The sequence below is a fragment of the Polypterus senegalus genome, chromosome 6 (genome assembly GCF_016835505.1).
Source record: "Polypterus senegalus isolate Bchr_013 chromosome 6, ASM1683550v1, whole genome shotgun sequence".
Classification (NCBI taxonomy): Eukaryota; Metazoa; Chordata; class Cladistia; order Polypteriformes; family Polypteridae; genus Polypterus; species Polypterus senegalus.
Window position 1 is genome coordinate 174,211,913 of NC_053159.1, and position 14,695 is coordinate 174,226,607.

The following is a 14,695-nucleotide window of genomic DNA, read 5'->3' on the forward strand; positions in this document are numbered from 1 at the left end:
GCAAAAAAAGGATTTTTAGAAATGTTGGCCAACTGAAAGGTATGAACATGAAAAGTATGAGCATGTACAGCACTCAATATTTAGTTGGGGCTCCTTTGGCCTGGATTACTGCAGCAATGCGGCGTGGCATGGAGTCGATCAGTCTGTGGCACTGCTCAGGTGTTATGAGAGCCCATGTTGCTCTGATAGTGGCCTTCAGCTCTTCTGAATTGTTGGGTCTGGCATATTGCATCTTCCTCTTCACAATACCCCATAGATTTTCTATGGGGTTAAGGTCAGGCGAGTTTACTGGCCAATCAAGAACAGGGATACCATGGTCCTTAAACCAGGTACTGGTAGCTTTGGCACTGTGTAAAGGTGCCAGGTCCTGTTGGAAAATGAAATCTGCATCTCCATAAAGTTCTTCAGCAGCAGAAAGCATGAAGTGCTCTAACACTTCCTGGTAGACGGCTGCGTTGACCTTGGACCTCAGAAAACACAATGGACCAACACCAGCAGATGACATGGCACCCCAAACCATCACTGACTGTGGAAACTTTACACTGGACCTCAAGCAACGTGGATTCTGTGCCTCTCTCTCTTCCTCAAGACTCTGGGACCTTGATTTCCAAAGGAAATGCAAAATTTACTTTCATCAGAGAACATAACTTTGGACCACTCAGCAGCAGTCCAGTCGAGACCCTTCTGACGATGTCTCTTGTTCAAGAGTGGCTTGACACAAGGAATGCGACAGCTGAAACCCATGTCTTGCATACGTCTGTGCCTGGTGGTTCTTGAAGCACTGACTCCAGCTGCAGTCCACTCTTTGTGAATCTCCCCCACAGTTTTGAATGGGTTTTGTTTCACAATCCTCTCCAGGGTGCGGTTATCCCTATTGCTTGTACACTTTTTCTACCACATCTTGTCCTTCCCTTCGCCTCTCTATTAATGTGCTTGGACACAGAGCTCTGTGAACAGCCAGCCTCTTTAGCAATGACCTTTTGTGTCTTGCCCTCCTTGTGCAAGGTGTCAATGGTCGTCTTTTGGACAACTGTCAAGTCAGCAGTCTTCCCATGATTGTGTAGCCTACAGAACTAGACTGAGAGACCATTTAAAGGCTTTTGCAGGTGTTTTGAGTTAATTAGCTGATTAGAGTGTGGCACCAGGTGTCTTCAATATTGAACCTTTTCACAATATTCTAATTTTCTGAGATACTGAATTTGGGACTTTCATTAGTTGTCAGTTATAATCATCAAAATTAAAAGAAATAAACATTTGAAATACATAAGTCTGTGTGTAATGAAAGAATCTAATATACAAGTTTCACTTTTGAATGGAATTACTGAAATAAATTATAATTTTATGACCGGCACCTGTATGTATATATATATATATATATATATATTGTGAACTTGAACCCGGACACAGGCAGACAGACATCGTTGGTTCCACCACACACTTGTTTATTTACATTATATTTACAATATTTTCACTCAGTGCACTTCCCAGTGCCTCCAGCACCGTTCCCCCAACTGTCCAGGCCTCACAAGTTCAATGCCTTCCTGGCGCCTCCGTCTCTCTCTCTCAGCTCCGTCCTCTTCCGCCCGACTCGCCAATGACTGGAGGAGGCGCCCTTTATAGGAACCGGATGGGCTCCAGCTGCTTCCGGCAATCAGTCCTAGCCACACCCCAGTGTGGCGGAAGTGCCGGCTGCGCACCCGGAAGCCGTCCGGGTGTCCCCTGTCATCTTCCAAGCCCTGTACCCGAGGCCCCCAACATAACCAGGACGGACGCCCCCTCGCGGTCTGGAGGAGGCACAAGCCCTCCTCTGGTGTTCCTGGGCGTCCCGGCCGGGCTCCTATATACATATATTGTGGACACAACCCGGACACAGACAGGCAGACATGTTGTTTTTCACCACCACACGTTTATTATATACACTATGTACAATTATTTTGGTCACTCAAACCCAGAATAAAGTGCACAAACCCCAACAATCACAGTCCTGGCCACAAATGCCTTCTTCGGGACGCCTCCACTCTCCTCTCTCTTGCCTTGTCCTTCTTCCACCCGACTCTAGCGCTGAATGAATGGAGACGGCCCCTTTTATGCAGTCCCCGGATGAGCCCCAGGTGTTCCCGGTGTTCCTCCCTTGGCCACGCCACGCCCCACGTCCTAAATCTTCCCCCCAGCACTTCTTGGTGTGGCGGAAGTGCTGGGGCAACAGGTCCCCAAGGCATTGGGGCGCCTCCTGGCGGTGACCACGGGCCCCTACAGGGTGGAGCTTCCATGCCCTGTACCCGTGGCCCCCAGAGCAACCAGGAAGGCGGCCCCCACGTGATCCAGGGTGGGTTCTGACCCTCTTCCGGTCCCTCACGGCGTCCCGGCCGGGTCGTTGCCCCTGGCATCCCTGACAATATATATATAGATATATATAATATATATATATAATATAATATAATAATATATATATAATATTTTCTTTAAGATAGCTTCTGCACCACACAATGAATATATTAAAATAAAACCTAACATTTTTTTCTAGTAAATTTCAACAGAGAGGTAGAAGTAAGTATGTGCTATAAGAATGGGAAGTGGCATATAGATTTCTGACGTTGTATTCTTATGTAATATTCTGGTTTGGATGTCCTTTGTTAAATTTTGATCCAAAGGGGAACATCCCAGTCCTGAGTGGACACAACACAGTGTATGTTCATATAAATGTCAGCAGAATTTCAAAAAGGTTATTTAGTATTTAAGCACGGTAGGATAGCAGCGGCATCATGGGTGTAGCTTAGCGTTTCTCTTGCCTAAGAAGTACAGGATTTTGTTAGAAATAATAATTAAACCCTTTATGCCCCATAGCCTGTATTTGCATGGATAAAAAAACTCACTGTCTTAGAAAGCTTTCAAATAATATATCTTACAAATTTAGCATACAATGTTAATGTCACCAAATACGTATTCATGGTCTTACAATACCAAACAGTCTACTCCAGTATCTGACAGCATACCTCAAAATGTGGAACTCCACCGTGGGAATTCAATGCTGTTTTCTTTTTCCATCTTTACATTTTCTATCCTTCTTAAGGTTTCCAAGAGCCATGTCGACGCCTGTCCGTTTCCATCTTCTGAAGCCTGCACAGTGGACGTATCTGCAAACGGAGTCTCATGCAAAATTGTGGGCTCAATCCAAGGAAACATTCCGGTGCTGCTGGGGATAAACGGAAGTGTTTTTAAAAAGCCAGTCTCACTTAATGGCAACCTGCTTTTATTTAGAGCCTCGGCCAAGCCCCAGGTTTTGCCTACTATTGCAGGTGAGATTGTTTTTTATTTAATTCTGCAGCAGACATCTCAAACAGTACAGTTAATAATACAGATGTGAATTTTGAACACTTAGCTCCATGCCAAACCCTCTTTTGGCCGTATACAGTATGACTCATTGTACATTTCATGAATATGTCAAGAGTAATTTGCATGTATCGATTTTTAGTTTGTCTCATTATATCTACTTATACTGTACTGTGATATGAGATAATCTGAAGGAGGAAAATATACCAGGTTACAATTTCAAGGAATAACACGAGCAGCTGGTGGTTCAGCAAATAAGATCATTAAGCCTTCTGCATGCATTTGCCTTTGCTGTTTCCCATGACGCCTAAGAGATTTCCCTGTTGTGTCTCAGTCTGTTGTTATTTCACGTCAGACTTAAAAAAATACACTTCATGTCCTAACTAGAGAGAAAAAAATGTTTTCACTCCCATCAAAAATTGTGTTATGTAGATGTGGGGGTATTGAATCCAAATCTGGTAACAGAATTGCTCTGTCAGGTTTAAAGGAAAAAATGTAATACAGCTTTTAAATTAATTATTTATTACATGTATCATTGTTTTAAATAGAATTAGAACAGTCTGGATGAGAACAGGCCATTCAGCCCAACAAAGCTCGCCAGTCCTATCCACTTAATTCTTCTAAAATAACATCAAGTCGAGTTTTGAAAGTCCTAAAGTCTTACTGTCTACCACACTACATGGTTACTTATTCCAAGTGTCTATCGATCTTTGTGTTACTAGCTAATTACTAGCTAATACCCATAGCTTTGCTAGCGAAGATCTCTTTTAATAAATTGGCTGATATAAAAACATGGACATGATTTTATTTCAGTTTTTGAATACGTACCAAGTCTGCACTGTATTACGAAAATCACACAAAAGGAGCAAACGTGTTGAGCAAGGAGCTGCAGTACTTCTTTGTGTACAGCGTTAGATGTGAATCCCCCCCAGAGGCTTCAGAATGAATAGGGAGCGAGGTGAACTCCCACATAAAACCGGCCATGAGAAAAACAATCATCCCTCAAATCCACTCCCGCCTCTTTAATAGACTGACCTGCTGCTTTATTGATAGTCATTGGAAAACACACTTTAATTGGAAATCGCAGGCATTTCAATTGAAAAGGAAAGTCAGATGGTAGATAAGAGGAATACGCGGCATAAAGACAGTTTCTCCTTGATCAGAGTATACTTCGATTACATTTTTTGTGTAAAGCTTTTATTTGCCGCACGGTTTAGGAGGATTTAAGTTTATCAAAAGCTTAACTGGTGCTCCTATCTTCAAAATAAGTTGTGCGGTGGAACACCTCGAGGATTGAGCATATGCAAGAACTCCTCTGGACAGCGTACAGCCTCTTAAACCTGTGCTACTGAGTCAATGGGTCACCTCGTGTGTATTTTAGCTTGGCTAAAAGACGGTCATTGATTTCTGTAGCTTTGTCATTTTTAGGCGTTAATATAGCTCGTTCCCTTAGCCAAGCTGCGGAACGTCACTGACCGGCAATGTCTTATAAAAATATTACTCAGTCTATTTTAAATAGTTCAATTCACACTAACCAGCAATGCCACGTACCGTCACTGTAAAAGAACATCGAAAATGTTTTGACGTGTCAATTGCTGTCCGGTGCCGCGACATCGTAGTGTGAATTGAATTTTCGAAACCAGTATGTCTCAGTTTCTTATGTGATATTGAATTTCAGAAATATTTTGTAAAATTTTGCAAGAACATTCAATATTGGCCTGTGTCCTGTTTTTTCAACCACACTGTATAAAGATAATTTTTTGTAAAAATTGCAAAAAATAGTATCAAACAAAATAAAACTGACATATTTCAGCATTACTGAGAAAAATTGGCCATTTTTGAGATATAAAATATTATAGTTTCACCCCCTTAGGGTAGGAGTTTTACAAAATCCGTGCTGTCTCTCACCTGGACCCTAAAGCAAACCTCAAAGGCAAATTTCAAAATTCTTGGACTTGGGGTTTAGGAGATCTAGTGATGAATCAGTCAGTGGGTTTTCGCTTTTAAATATATATACTAGCTGTGTAAGCCCATGCTGTAAAAAGCCCGGGCTCCTAGAAACCAAGGATTCTGGCCCTTTAATCAATTAATCGCATCGGTTGTGCATTAGCGGCTAAGCGAGGTTCTCTTTCCTTGGCAGTTTCGTTTTGCCGACGTGCTCACCCCGTTGTTTATCAGCGGCTAAGCCAGTTTCTCTTTTCTCTGCAGTTTCACTTTGGTGACAGAGTCGATTTCTTTGAGCGTCATGCTGTAGCCTCACACGTCCTGGCCAAACAGACAGGCACACACACACACACTTCCACATGCAGACGTTTGTATATAAGATCGATTACTTAGAAAAAAGTACTTCCCTCTTATAATCCTGTGAAGGTGTTTCACAGTGAAATGACCAACAGAGGTCTGCAAACAAAGACGCACTCCACTCCCATTTATAATATTCTGTACATTCCTTTCAAAGATTTCTCAAACCAGTGACTTTTGTTGTCTCAGTAGAAGAAGGCTACGTATTCTTTTACTGTTTGCTTACCAGTAACCTGGTCGAGACAATGTACAAATGAACCCAACCTTGCATGTTTGCATAAAAACATTTAACAACAACTTTTTCTGGACAATAAGAAGGTGTCTTGCTAACCTTCAAAATATAAATATGTGGCTATTTTGAAAAAATTAGAGAACTAATAAAAAACCAACTGATCGAGAGCAAAAAATGTGTAGCAAAATACGAGGGATATCCAGAAAAAAAGGTTACAAGTGCCCTGGAGGGTGCAGGGAATTTTTTTTTTCGAAGGTTGGCATACCTGCGTGTAGTGGGGTCCTAACGGTCAAAATAATCCCGGGACCGCGTCAGTCAGTTGTGAAATGTCATCACAGCAAGCGAGTTCGTCAGCCTCTGCTGAGGCCGTTTCCTCCACCTACCGCCGATGCGAGATTCGTTTGGTCATCAAGTTTCTCACTTTGCGTTGCGAATCCGGGGCCGAGATCCATCGTCAGCTTGTGGAAACCAAACTGAAAGAATTCTTGGGTGGGAAACGTTTTTCCAACGATGAGGAGGTGAAGGAGACAGTGGAGAAGTGGCTTTCGGATGTGGAGCGGAGCGTATTCGACAAGGGTATAAAAAAGCTGGTGCCCAGGCTGAAGAAGTGCATCGAAGTTGACGGCGATTATGTTGAGGAATAAACACATATTTTGGAACATACCCTGTAAATTTGGTTGAAATATATTCATTTTTCGATTTTTAACAGCTGTTGTAACCTTTTTTTCTGGATATCCCTCATACTTGACTTTTGCAGTTCTCCACCTCAACTAATATTAATGATGATGTTTTTATGTTAAATGTTTTCACATCAAAAGATAATCCAAATAATATTCTTGTATGAAATATACTTATGCCACAAAACAAATAATGTATTTATAAAAAAATCGAAAATTGTTTTCAAAATGGCATTTTTCACTGATTCTAATCTCTTACAGAAACAGTTTGTGGTAGTGACATTTCAGTTTCTGAAGTGGATTCAGCACACCAAAATCTATCAAGTCCACAGAGTTTTGCCATGGGACGATTTTGGTGCAGAGTAGTTGGTTGGTTTGGCTAAGTGTACTCGGTGACAACCAAAAACAGCATTATTGAAGTTATACTCTTGATTACATTAGGTAGTGCTCTTTTAATCATTAATAACTATAATACTAATATCTCAGTAACGTCATGCTAATAAAAAATGTTAATATTTTCAACATTGTCAGCTGTCATAACACATGCACTTCAAAACAGGTCATCCACCTGAAGCTAAGTCTGTTCAGGCCCAGCCACTATTTGGATGGGAAACCATCTAAGAAAAGTTTGGGCAGCTGCTGGAAGAGGTGTTGGCGAGGCCAGCAGGGGTCACTTACTCTGTGTCCTGTATATGGATCTCAGTGCCCCAGTGCAGTGACGGGGATACTGTGCTGTACAAATGGCACAAACCTTCAGAAGAGACATAAAACTAAGGTGGTGACTCTCTGTGGTCACAAAAGATCCCTGGGCATACTTCATAAAGAGTAGGTAGGGTGTGTCCTGATGTCCAGGCCAAATTGCCCACTACGGCCTAGTCATTCTGGCCCCCTAATCATCCTCTGTCTTTCTGTCACCCCTTCACCACCTAACAGCTAATGTGTGGTGAGCATACTGGCACAATAATGGCTGCCATCACATCATCCAGGTGGGTGCTACACATCAGTGGTGGTTAAAGTGGCTCCCCGCTCCCTGAAGCACTTTGAGTAGTGAGAAAAGTGCTATACAAATGTAAAGAATTATTATTATTATTATTATTATTATTATCTTACTAGCTGTGCAAGCCCGTGCTGTAAAAATCCATCAGAAAAAAAATTGAAATGCAGAGTCGGTGGTTTCATTTTGTGGACATGCTCACCCCCCTTGTCTATCAGCCACTAAGCGAGTTTCTCTCTTGTTTGTCTCTCCTTGACGGTTTCACTTTAACGACGGAGTCACTTTTGTTCAACTTCATGTTGTAGCCTCGTACTTCTTTCTTCCTCTGACTCCTTAACTTGGGGCCGCCTTGCCGGCTCATTGAGCTTCATGCCGTAGCCTCGCACTTCCGGGCTGGACAGACAGACACACACACTTCCACGCGTAGATGTTTATATATATATATGTATAATTACCTGGTAAATTATAATAAGGAGACAGGCAAGACAATAAAGTAATAGATTCTGTAATGGTTTACAATATCTTTGTATATTGCATGATAATAAGATGTCTCAAAATATATATTTTAATTCCTTTGTACAGATTGTCTACTTTCGATTTTGGTACAAAAGAAAAATATATTCTTTTACTATACTTCAATGTAGAAAAGTTAACCTTTTCTGCCATTGTTAGTTTTTGGTTTTTTTCTGGAGTATGTACTTTTCTTTGTGATCTTCTTATATAATACGCTACCATGGCTGTCTGTTAAATCACCTGTAGCTCGCAAACCATTTGACCTGTTGACCTGAAATTTGGTACACATGTACTACGTGATGTCTACTATCTGCTTTCATGATGATTGACCTCCAAGGTTATTTCTCTTTTTATTTTTATTTTATTTTATTTTACAATCAACTGTTGGCCTGTGGGCAGCAGGGTGGCCATGCGGCAAATGCGTATGGGTGCTGTTCTCATCCCTACCGCCTTCGCCGCCACTTCCCCTACGTCTTCATATCTTAAATCATTCTTGAGGCAGATTGAAGACTTAAATCCTTTAATCCTAACCCTGGAGTGCTTTGGCTCTGAAGCACTTCTGGGTGAGGTTAAAGCCCCACGGAGCAGGCACCCACAAACCATGCTGCTCCCCCTGGCGGACACCAAGGAACCCAACAGGGCTGTCCCCCGGGACTACAATACCCAGCATGCCCGTGGGTATCCTTGCAGGGATCCCAGCCTGGGTTGACTGCCACCTACTGTCTTGGAGAAAGCACCAGCTCAAGTAAGCTGCCATGCCCATTCCTTCCAATGGCCTTCAGGAATCCTTACTGCTCGTGCGGGCTGTCCATCACAACCTTTATGTTTCAAATAGTTATTAATTTGTACATTAGTTTGAAATTAATGATATCATTTACAATTCATGGTGACCACCAATTGTTAAAGGGCAGTATCTCCTTATATAATACGCTACCGTGGCTGTCAGTTTGTCTGTCCAGGACTTTTAATCACCTGTACCTCACAAACCATTTGAACTATTGACCTGAAATTTGGTACACGTATACTACGTCACGTCTACTATCCGCTTCCGGGGTGATGATTGATCTCCAAGATTATTCCTCTTTTTATTTTTATTTTATTTTATTGTAGAATCAACTCTCGGCAGCGGCCAGCATGGCGGCCATGCGACACATGCATACAGGTGCCGTTCTCATCCCTAACACCTTTGCTGTCACTTCCTCTACCTCTTCATATCTTAACAACAACATTTATTTATATAGCACATTTTCATACAAAAAGTAGCTCAAAGTGCTTTACATAATGAAGAATAGAAAAATAAAAGACACAGTAAGAAAATAGAATAAGTCAACATTAATTAACATAGAATAAGAGTAAGGTCCGATGGCCAGGGTGGACAGAAAAAACAAAAAAAAATCCAGACGGCTGGAGAAAAAAATAAAATCTGCAGGGATTCCAGACCATTTGACTGCCCAGTCCCCTCTGGGCATTCTACCTCACATAAATGAATCAGTCATCTTTGGATTTAGGGTTCTCACTGAAGGACTTGATGATGATGGTCACGTAGACTTCTGGCTTTTAATCCATCATTGTTGGAGCATCATGATGCTTTGAGTAGGTGGTGGTGGCGCAGGCCGCCATCACAAAGAAACCGGAAAAAGAAACAGAAGAGAGAGTTGGGGTCATTCTTGAGGCAGATTGAAGACTTAAGTGCCAGCTTAAGTGTAAAATTAAGGAGACCGTACTAAGTAATTGGAACACAAACACTGACTTAATCAGTTTTAATGAGTAAAGATGCCAACGAAAGAAGAGAAGAAGCGGGCCGCTAGTGTGGAGAAAAGAAGAGCTGCTCAGGAAGCAACAAGCACATCAACCTCTGAGTAAACGAATGGTAAACGTAGAGAGAAAGAGGAGGAAAACTAGGACTGCTCAAGTCAAGTGTATTCACTGCACGTTATCATGCAGTGCGCCGTTACTAAATAATCCACTGCATCCACTGAACAGGATCATCTCCAGACAGAGGAGTAGCTTCAGTGACAGACTTTTGTCACTGTCCTGCTCCACTGACAGACTGAGGAGATCGTTCCTCCCCCACACTCTGCGACTCTTCAATTCCACCCGGGGGAGTAAATGCGAACATTAATTTTATTTTAATTCTTTTCATTTTTATTACTATTTAATTTAATATTGTTTCTTTGTATCAGTATACTGCTGCTGGATTATGTGAATTTCCCCTTGGGATTAATAAAGTATCTATCTATCTATCTATCTATCTATCTATCTATCTATCTATCTATCTATCTATCTATCTACTAATTAATTAATACTCTAACTTGTCTTTGTGTGTTTTTTTCTTTCCAGGTATTTTGTCAGAATCTGGCCTTGACATTGAGTCATTTAGTGCCTCTTCGGTTACAGAAGGAGAACAGTGGTGCATGATGGGACTGTCTTCTTTGTTAGACAATCTGGCTGCTGTGAAAGCGCATGTGAAGGAAGCCGCCCAGTTTTCCATTTAAAAATGTCTTTGTCACACTCTATAGCTTCTGGGAGTGTTCCTTTTGTGCTTTAGAACTCGCCTTCTCAGACATGCAGCTTCTAGAAAAACAAAATGACAAAAAATAACTCGGAGTATTAAGTGAGTTATATTCAAATGTGAATAACGGTTAACTATATTCTTAAGTATTAATATAAAAGTGGTTTATAAATGTGAAATGTTTAGAATAATTTTATTGAGATCACTGTTAAATGTACCCTTTTTATGTTAAATGTTAAAAACTGTTCATTTATGTGAAAGAAATGGTTAACTGTTAGTATAACTGCCAACTATTATGTTTTTGTCTCCAGTTTTTTTGAATTTGATATGGTAATATATATTTTATTGTGCTGCAGGTGCTTCACTGAAGATACTTGTTGAGTCACTTTTCTGTTGAAAGGGCACAATAAAGTATACCTTAACTGGAAGAAGCTCATTTTAAAGTTATTTAATAAAAAAGAATAGCAACATGAATGGAATGGGAGATAAAGCAGGCAATAAAAGAAAGGGGTCATGGGGATTGCAGCATTACCCAGTTTCACAAACAAGGAAACGGGCACTAAAGTTGGATTTTGGACAACTTTAATAGATTATTTGTTGCTTCTTTGTGTAGGATTTTGTCATCACCATAAAACTCTAAATGTTTTTACAGAGCAAAGGATTCTAGTGTAAGTGATCTGAATAACAGAATCGTATTTTAATGTATACAAACAATGCTTGGTCTGTTAAACAGGCTTTATACATTGTGGTCACCAGGGGGCGCTGCAGCTCCCCAAACTCTCAACACAAACAGAGGTGGACACAACTCCATCAAACACTTTTATTGTGGGAAACTCTTTACAGTAAGCACTTCTCACTTCAAAGTAAGCCCACCACTTCCCAAGCACAATGACTGGCTCTTTTTTTCCAGAAAGCTTAGTCTACCTTCTCCCAACTTTGACTCCCAGATTGAAGCAAGGCTGCTCCTTTAATCCTAACCCAGGACTGCTTCCAGTGGTGTGACACTTTGGCTCTGAAGCACTTCTGGGTGAGGTTGAAGCACCACGGAGCAGGTGCCAACAAACCATGCAGCTCCCCCTGGCGGACTTCACAGAACACAACAGGGCTGTCCCCAGGACTACAATACCCAGTATCCCCTGTGGGTATCCTTGCAGGGATCCCAGCCTGGGTTGACTACCGCCTACTATCTTAGAGAAAGCACCAGCTCGAGTAAGCTGCCACCTCCTGTCCTTCCAATGGCCTCCAGGGATCCTTACTGCTCATACGGGCCGTTCGTCACAATCTTTATGTTTCAAATAGTTATTAATTTGTACATTAGTTTAAAATTAATGATATCATTTACAATTCATGGTGACCACCATTTGTTAAAGGGCAGTATCTTTACATATAATACACTACCGTGGCTGTTTGTTTGACTGTCCGGGATTTAAAATCACCTTTAGCTCGCAAACAGTTTGAACTGTTGACCTGAAATTTGGTACACGTATACTACGTGACATCTACTATCCGCTTTCGTGGTGATGATTGACCTCCAAGGTTATTCCTCTTTTTATTTCTATTTTATTTGATTGTAGAATCAACTCTCGGTTGCGGCTGGCACGGCAGCAACGCAGTGCATGTGTATGGGCGCCGTTCTCATCCCTACCACCTTCTCTGTCACTACATCACTACCTCTTCATTGTGTAATGACCCGGCAGTCAGTGCTGACAGTGTGGTGCATTGTGGGTATATTTCTGTAACATTTACTGTTTGTACTGGGCAAGGTAATTGATTTCCTGTTCTATAAATGTTACATGTGTTTATTTTTCGGTTGCTTGGGTGGGCTTGGGTCATTTGAAGCCCAGGTATAAGTAAGTGTAACAAGTTACCATCAGTGAGAGGGATGTTTCTATGAATGACCTTGACAATGGCCTTGCAGTGTGTTTAGCTTGAGCTTTGTTTCTGACTATCTGCTCTAATAAAGAGATACAAAAGGACAGAGCTGTGTGTTGCTAGATTTCATCTATGCAATTATGTACGGAGACATTCGGAGTCGTGCGGTGTATGGGACACGAGTGCTCGCTTGCTTAATGAGCTAGGTACAGCTGCGTGCAATGGCGCTGGCATTCCGCTGGCCGACCAGCTTGGGGAAGTGCGCGGCAGAGTTCGGCTCCGAAAACTTCAATACTCAACCACGGGTCGTTACAATATCTTAACTCATTTTTGAGGCAGGTTGAAGAGTTAAGTGCCAGATTAAGTGAAAAATTAAGGAAAACATACTAAGTAATTGGAACACAAACACTGACTTAATCAGTTTTAACGTGAAAAGATGTCGACGGAAGAAGAGAAGAAGCGGGCCGCTAGGGTGGAGCAAACGAATGCTAAGCGTACAGAGAAAGAGGATGAAAACTAGGAATGCTCAAGTCAGGCACCGTTACTGGTATAAAACATTTCATAATCCTTGTGTTAAGTGGAATGTCCAGTTAAGTCTGTTTTAACTGATTTTTGGATGGGTTGATGGGTTGGATAGAGTACACTTAATTGACCTTTAAATGTTATGTACTTCTGCGGTGGGCTGGCGCCCTGCCCGGGGTTTGTTTCCTGCCTTGTGCCCTGTGTTGGCTGGGATTGGCTTCAGCAGACCCCTGTGACCCTGTAGTTAGGATATAGAGGGTTGGATGATGGATGGATGTTATACAATTATTATATTTTTTTCTTTCTCTGGTCCATGTCCTTTTTATAATACACATTCTCTTTTCACTATTAGCCTGTTTGTTATGATTTCTAAATATTTGCATCACAGTTACTAAGCAGATCTGCATTTGCATTCTTGGCTGTAGAGGCCTGGGTTCCATTCCCATGCCTGTTTAGAGTTTTCACATTCTTCCACCCATGGTGATTTTTTCTTTTTCGTTCTCTGGGCAGTGTCCTTTTTATAATACACACCCTCTGTTCACTATTAGCAAAAGTTTAGAATGGTTTCTAAATATTTCCATTCCATTTCCCTAGGGGCACTCCAGTTTCCTGACAGATCCCAGAGAAGTGAGTGTTCAGCTGATAAGCGGCTCTACATTGAGCACTGTGAGTTAGTGCGGGTGTGTTTGTGTGAAGGAATGTACCCTTGATACCAGTGGGACTGAGTCTCCGTAATCCAGAACATCTCTATCTTTATATACAGGTGCCGGTTATAAAATTAGAATATCATGACAAAGTTGATTTATTTCAGTAATTCCATTCAAAAAGTGAAACTTGTATATTAGATTTATTCATTACACACAGACTGATGTATTTCAGATGTTTATTTCTTTTAATTCTGATGATTATAACTGACAACTAATGAAAGTCCCAAATTCAGTATCTCGGAAAATTAGAATATCAATTAAGACCAATGCAAAAAAAGGATTTTTAGAAATGTTGGCCAACTGAAAGGTATGAACATGAAAAGTATGAGCATGTACAGCACTCAATATTTAGTTGGGGCTCCTTTGGCCTGGATTACTGCAGCAATGCGGCGTGGCATGGAGTCGATCAGTCTGGGGCACTGCTCAGGTGTTATGAGAGCCCATGTTACTCTGATAGTGGCCTTCAATCTTCAGTCCTTCTTCCTCTTCACAATACCCCATTGATTTTCTGTGGGGTTAAGGTAAGGCGAGTTTGCTGGCCAATCAAGAACAGGGATACCATGGTCCTTAAACCAGGTACTGGTAGCTTTGGCATTGTGTGCAGGTGCCAGGTCCTGTTGGAAAATGAAATCTGCATCTCCATAAAGTTCGTCAGCACCAGGAAGCCTGAAGTGCTCTAAAACTTCCTGGTAGACGGCTGCGTTGACCTTGGACCTCAGAAAACACAATGGACCAACACCAGCAGATGACATGGCACCCCAAACCATCACTGACTGTGGACACTTTACACTGGACCTCAAGCAACGTGGATTTTGTGCCTCTCCTCTCTTCTTCCAGACTCTGGGACCTTGATTTCCAAAAGAAATGCAAAATTTACTTTCATCAGAGAACATAACTTTGGACCACACAGCAGCAGTCCAGTCGAGACCCTTCTGACGCTGTCTCTTGTTCAAGAGTGGCTTGACACAAGGAATGCGACAGCTGAAACTCATGTCCTGCATACGTCTGTGCCTGGTGGTTCTTGAAGCACTGACT

At 41.7% G+C, this 14,695-nt stretch overlaps 1 protein-coding gene across 1 annotated transcript in view; it reads left to right on the top strand.

The window, feature by feature from the left end:
* Positions 1 to 12,535, top strand: part of phgdh (phosphoglycerate dehydrogenase) — a 48,482-nt gene extending 35,947 nt beyond the window's left edge. Inside the window, exons 11-12 of the mRNA XM_039757585.1 lie at positions 3,071 to 3,296; positions 10,388 to 12,535. Of these exons, the coding sequence (XP_039613519.1) occupies positions 3,071 to 3,296; positions 10,388 to 10,542 (381 nt within the window). The 3' untranslated portion in view covers positions 10,543 to 12,535. The remainder of the gene's footprint in view (positions 1 to 3,070; positions 3,297 to 10,387) is intronic.
* Positions 12,536 to 14,695: the final 2,160 nt, after the last annotated feature.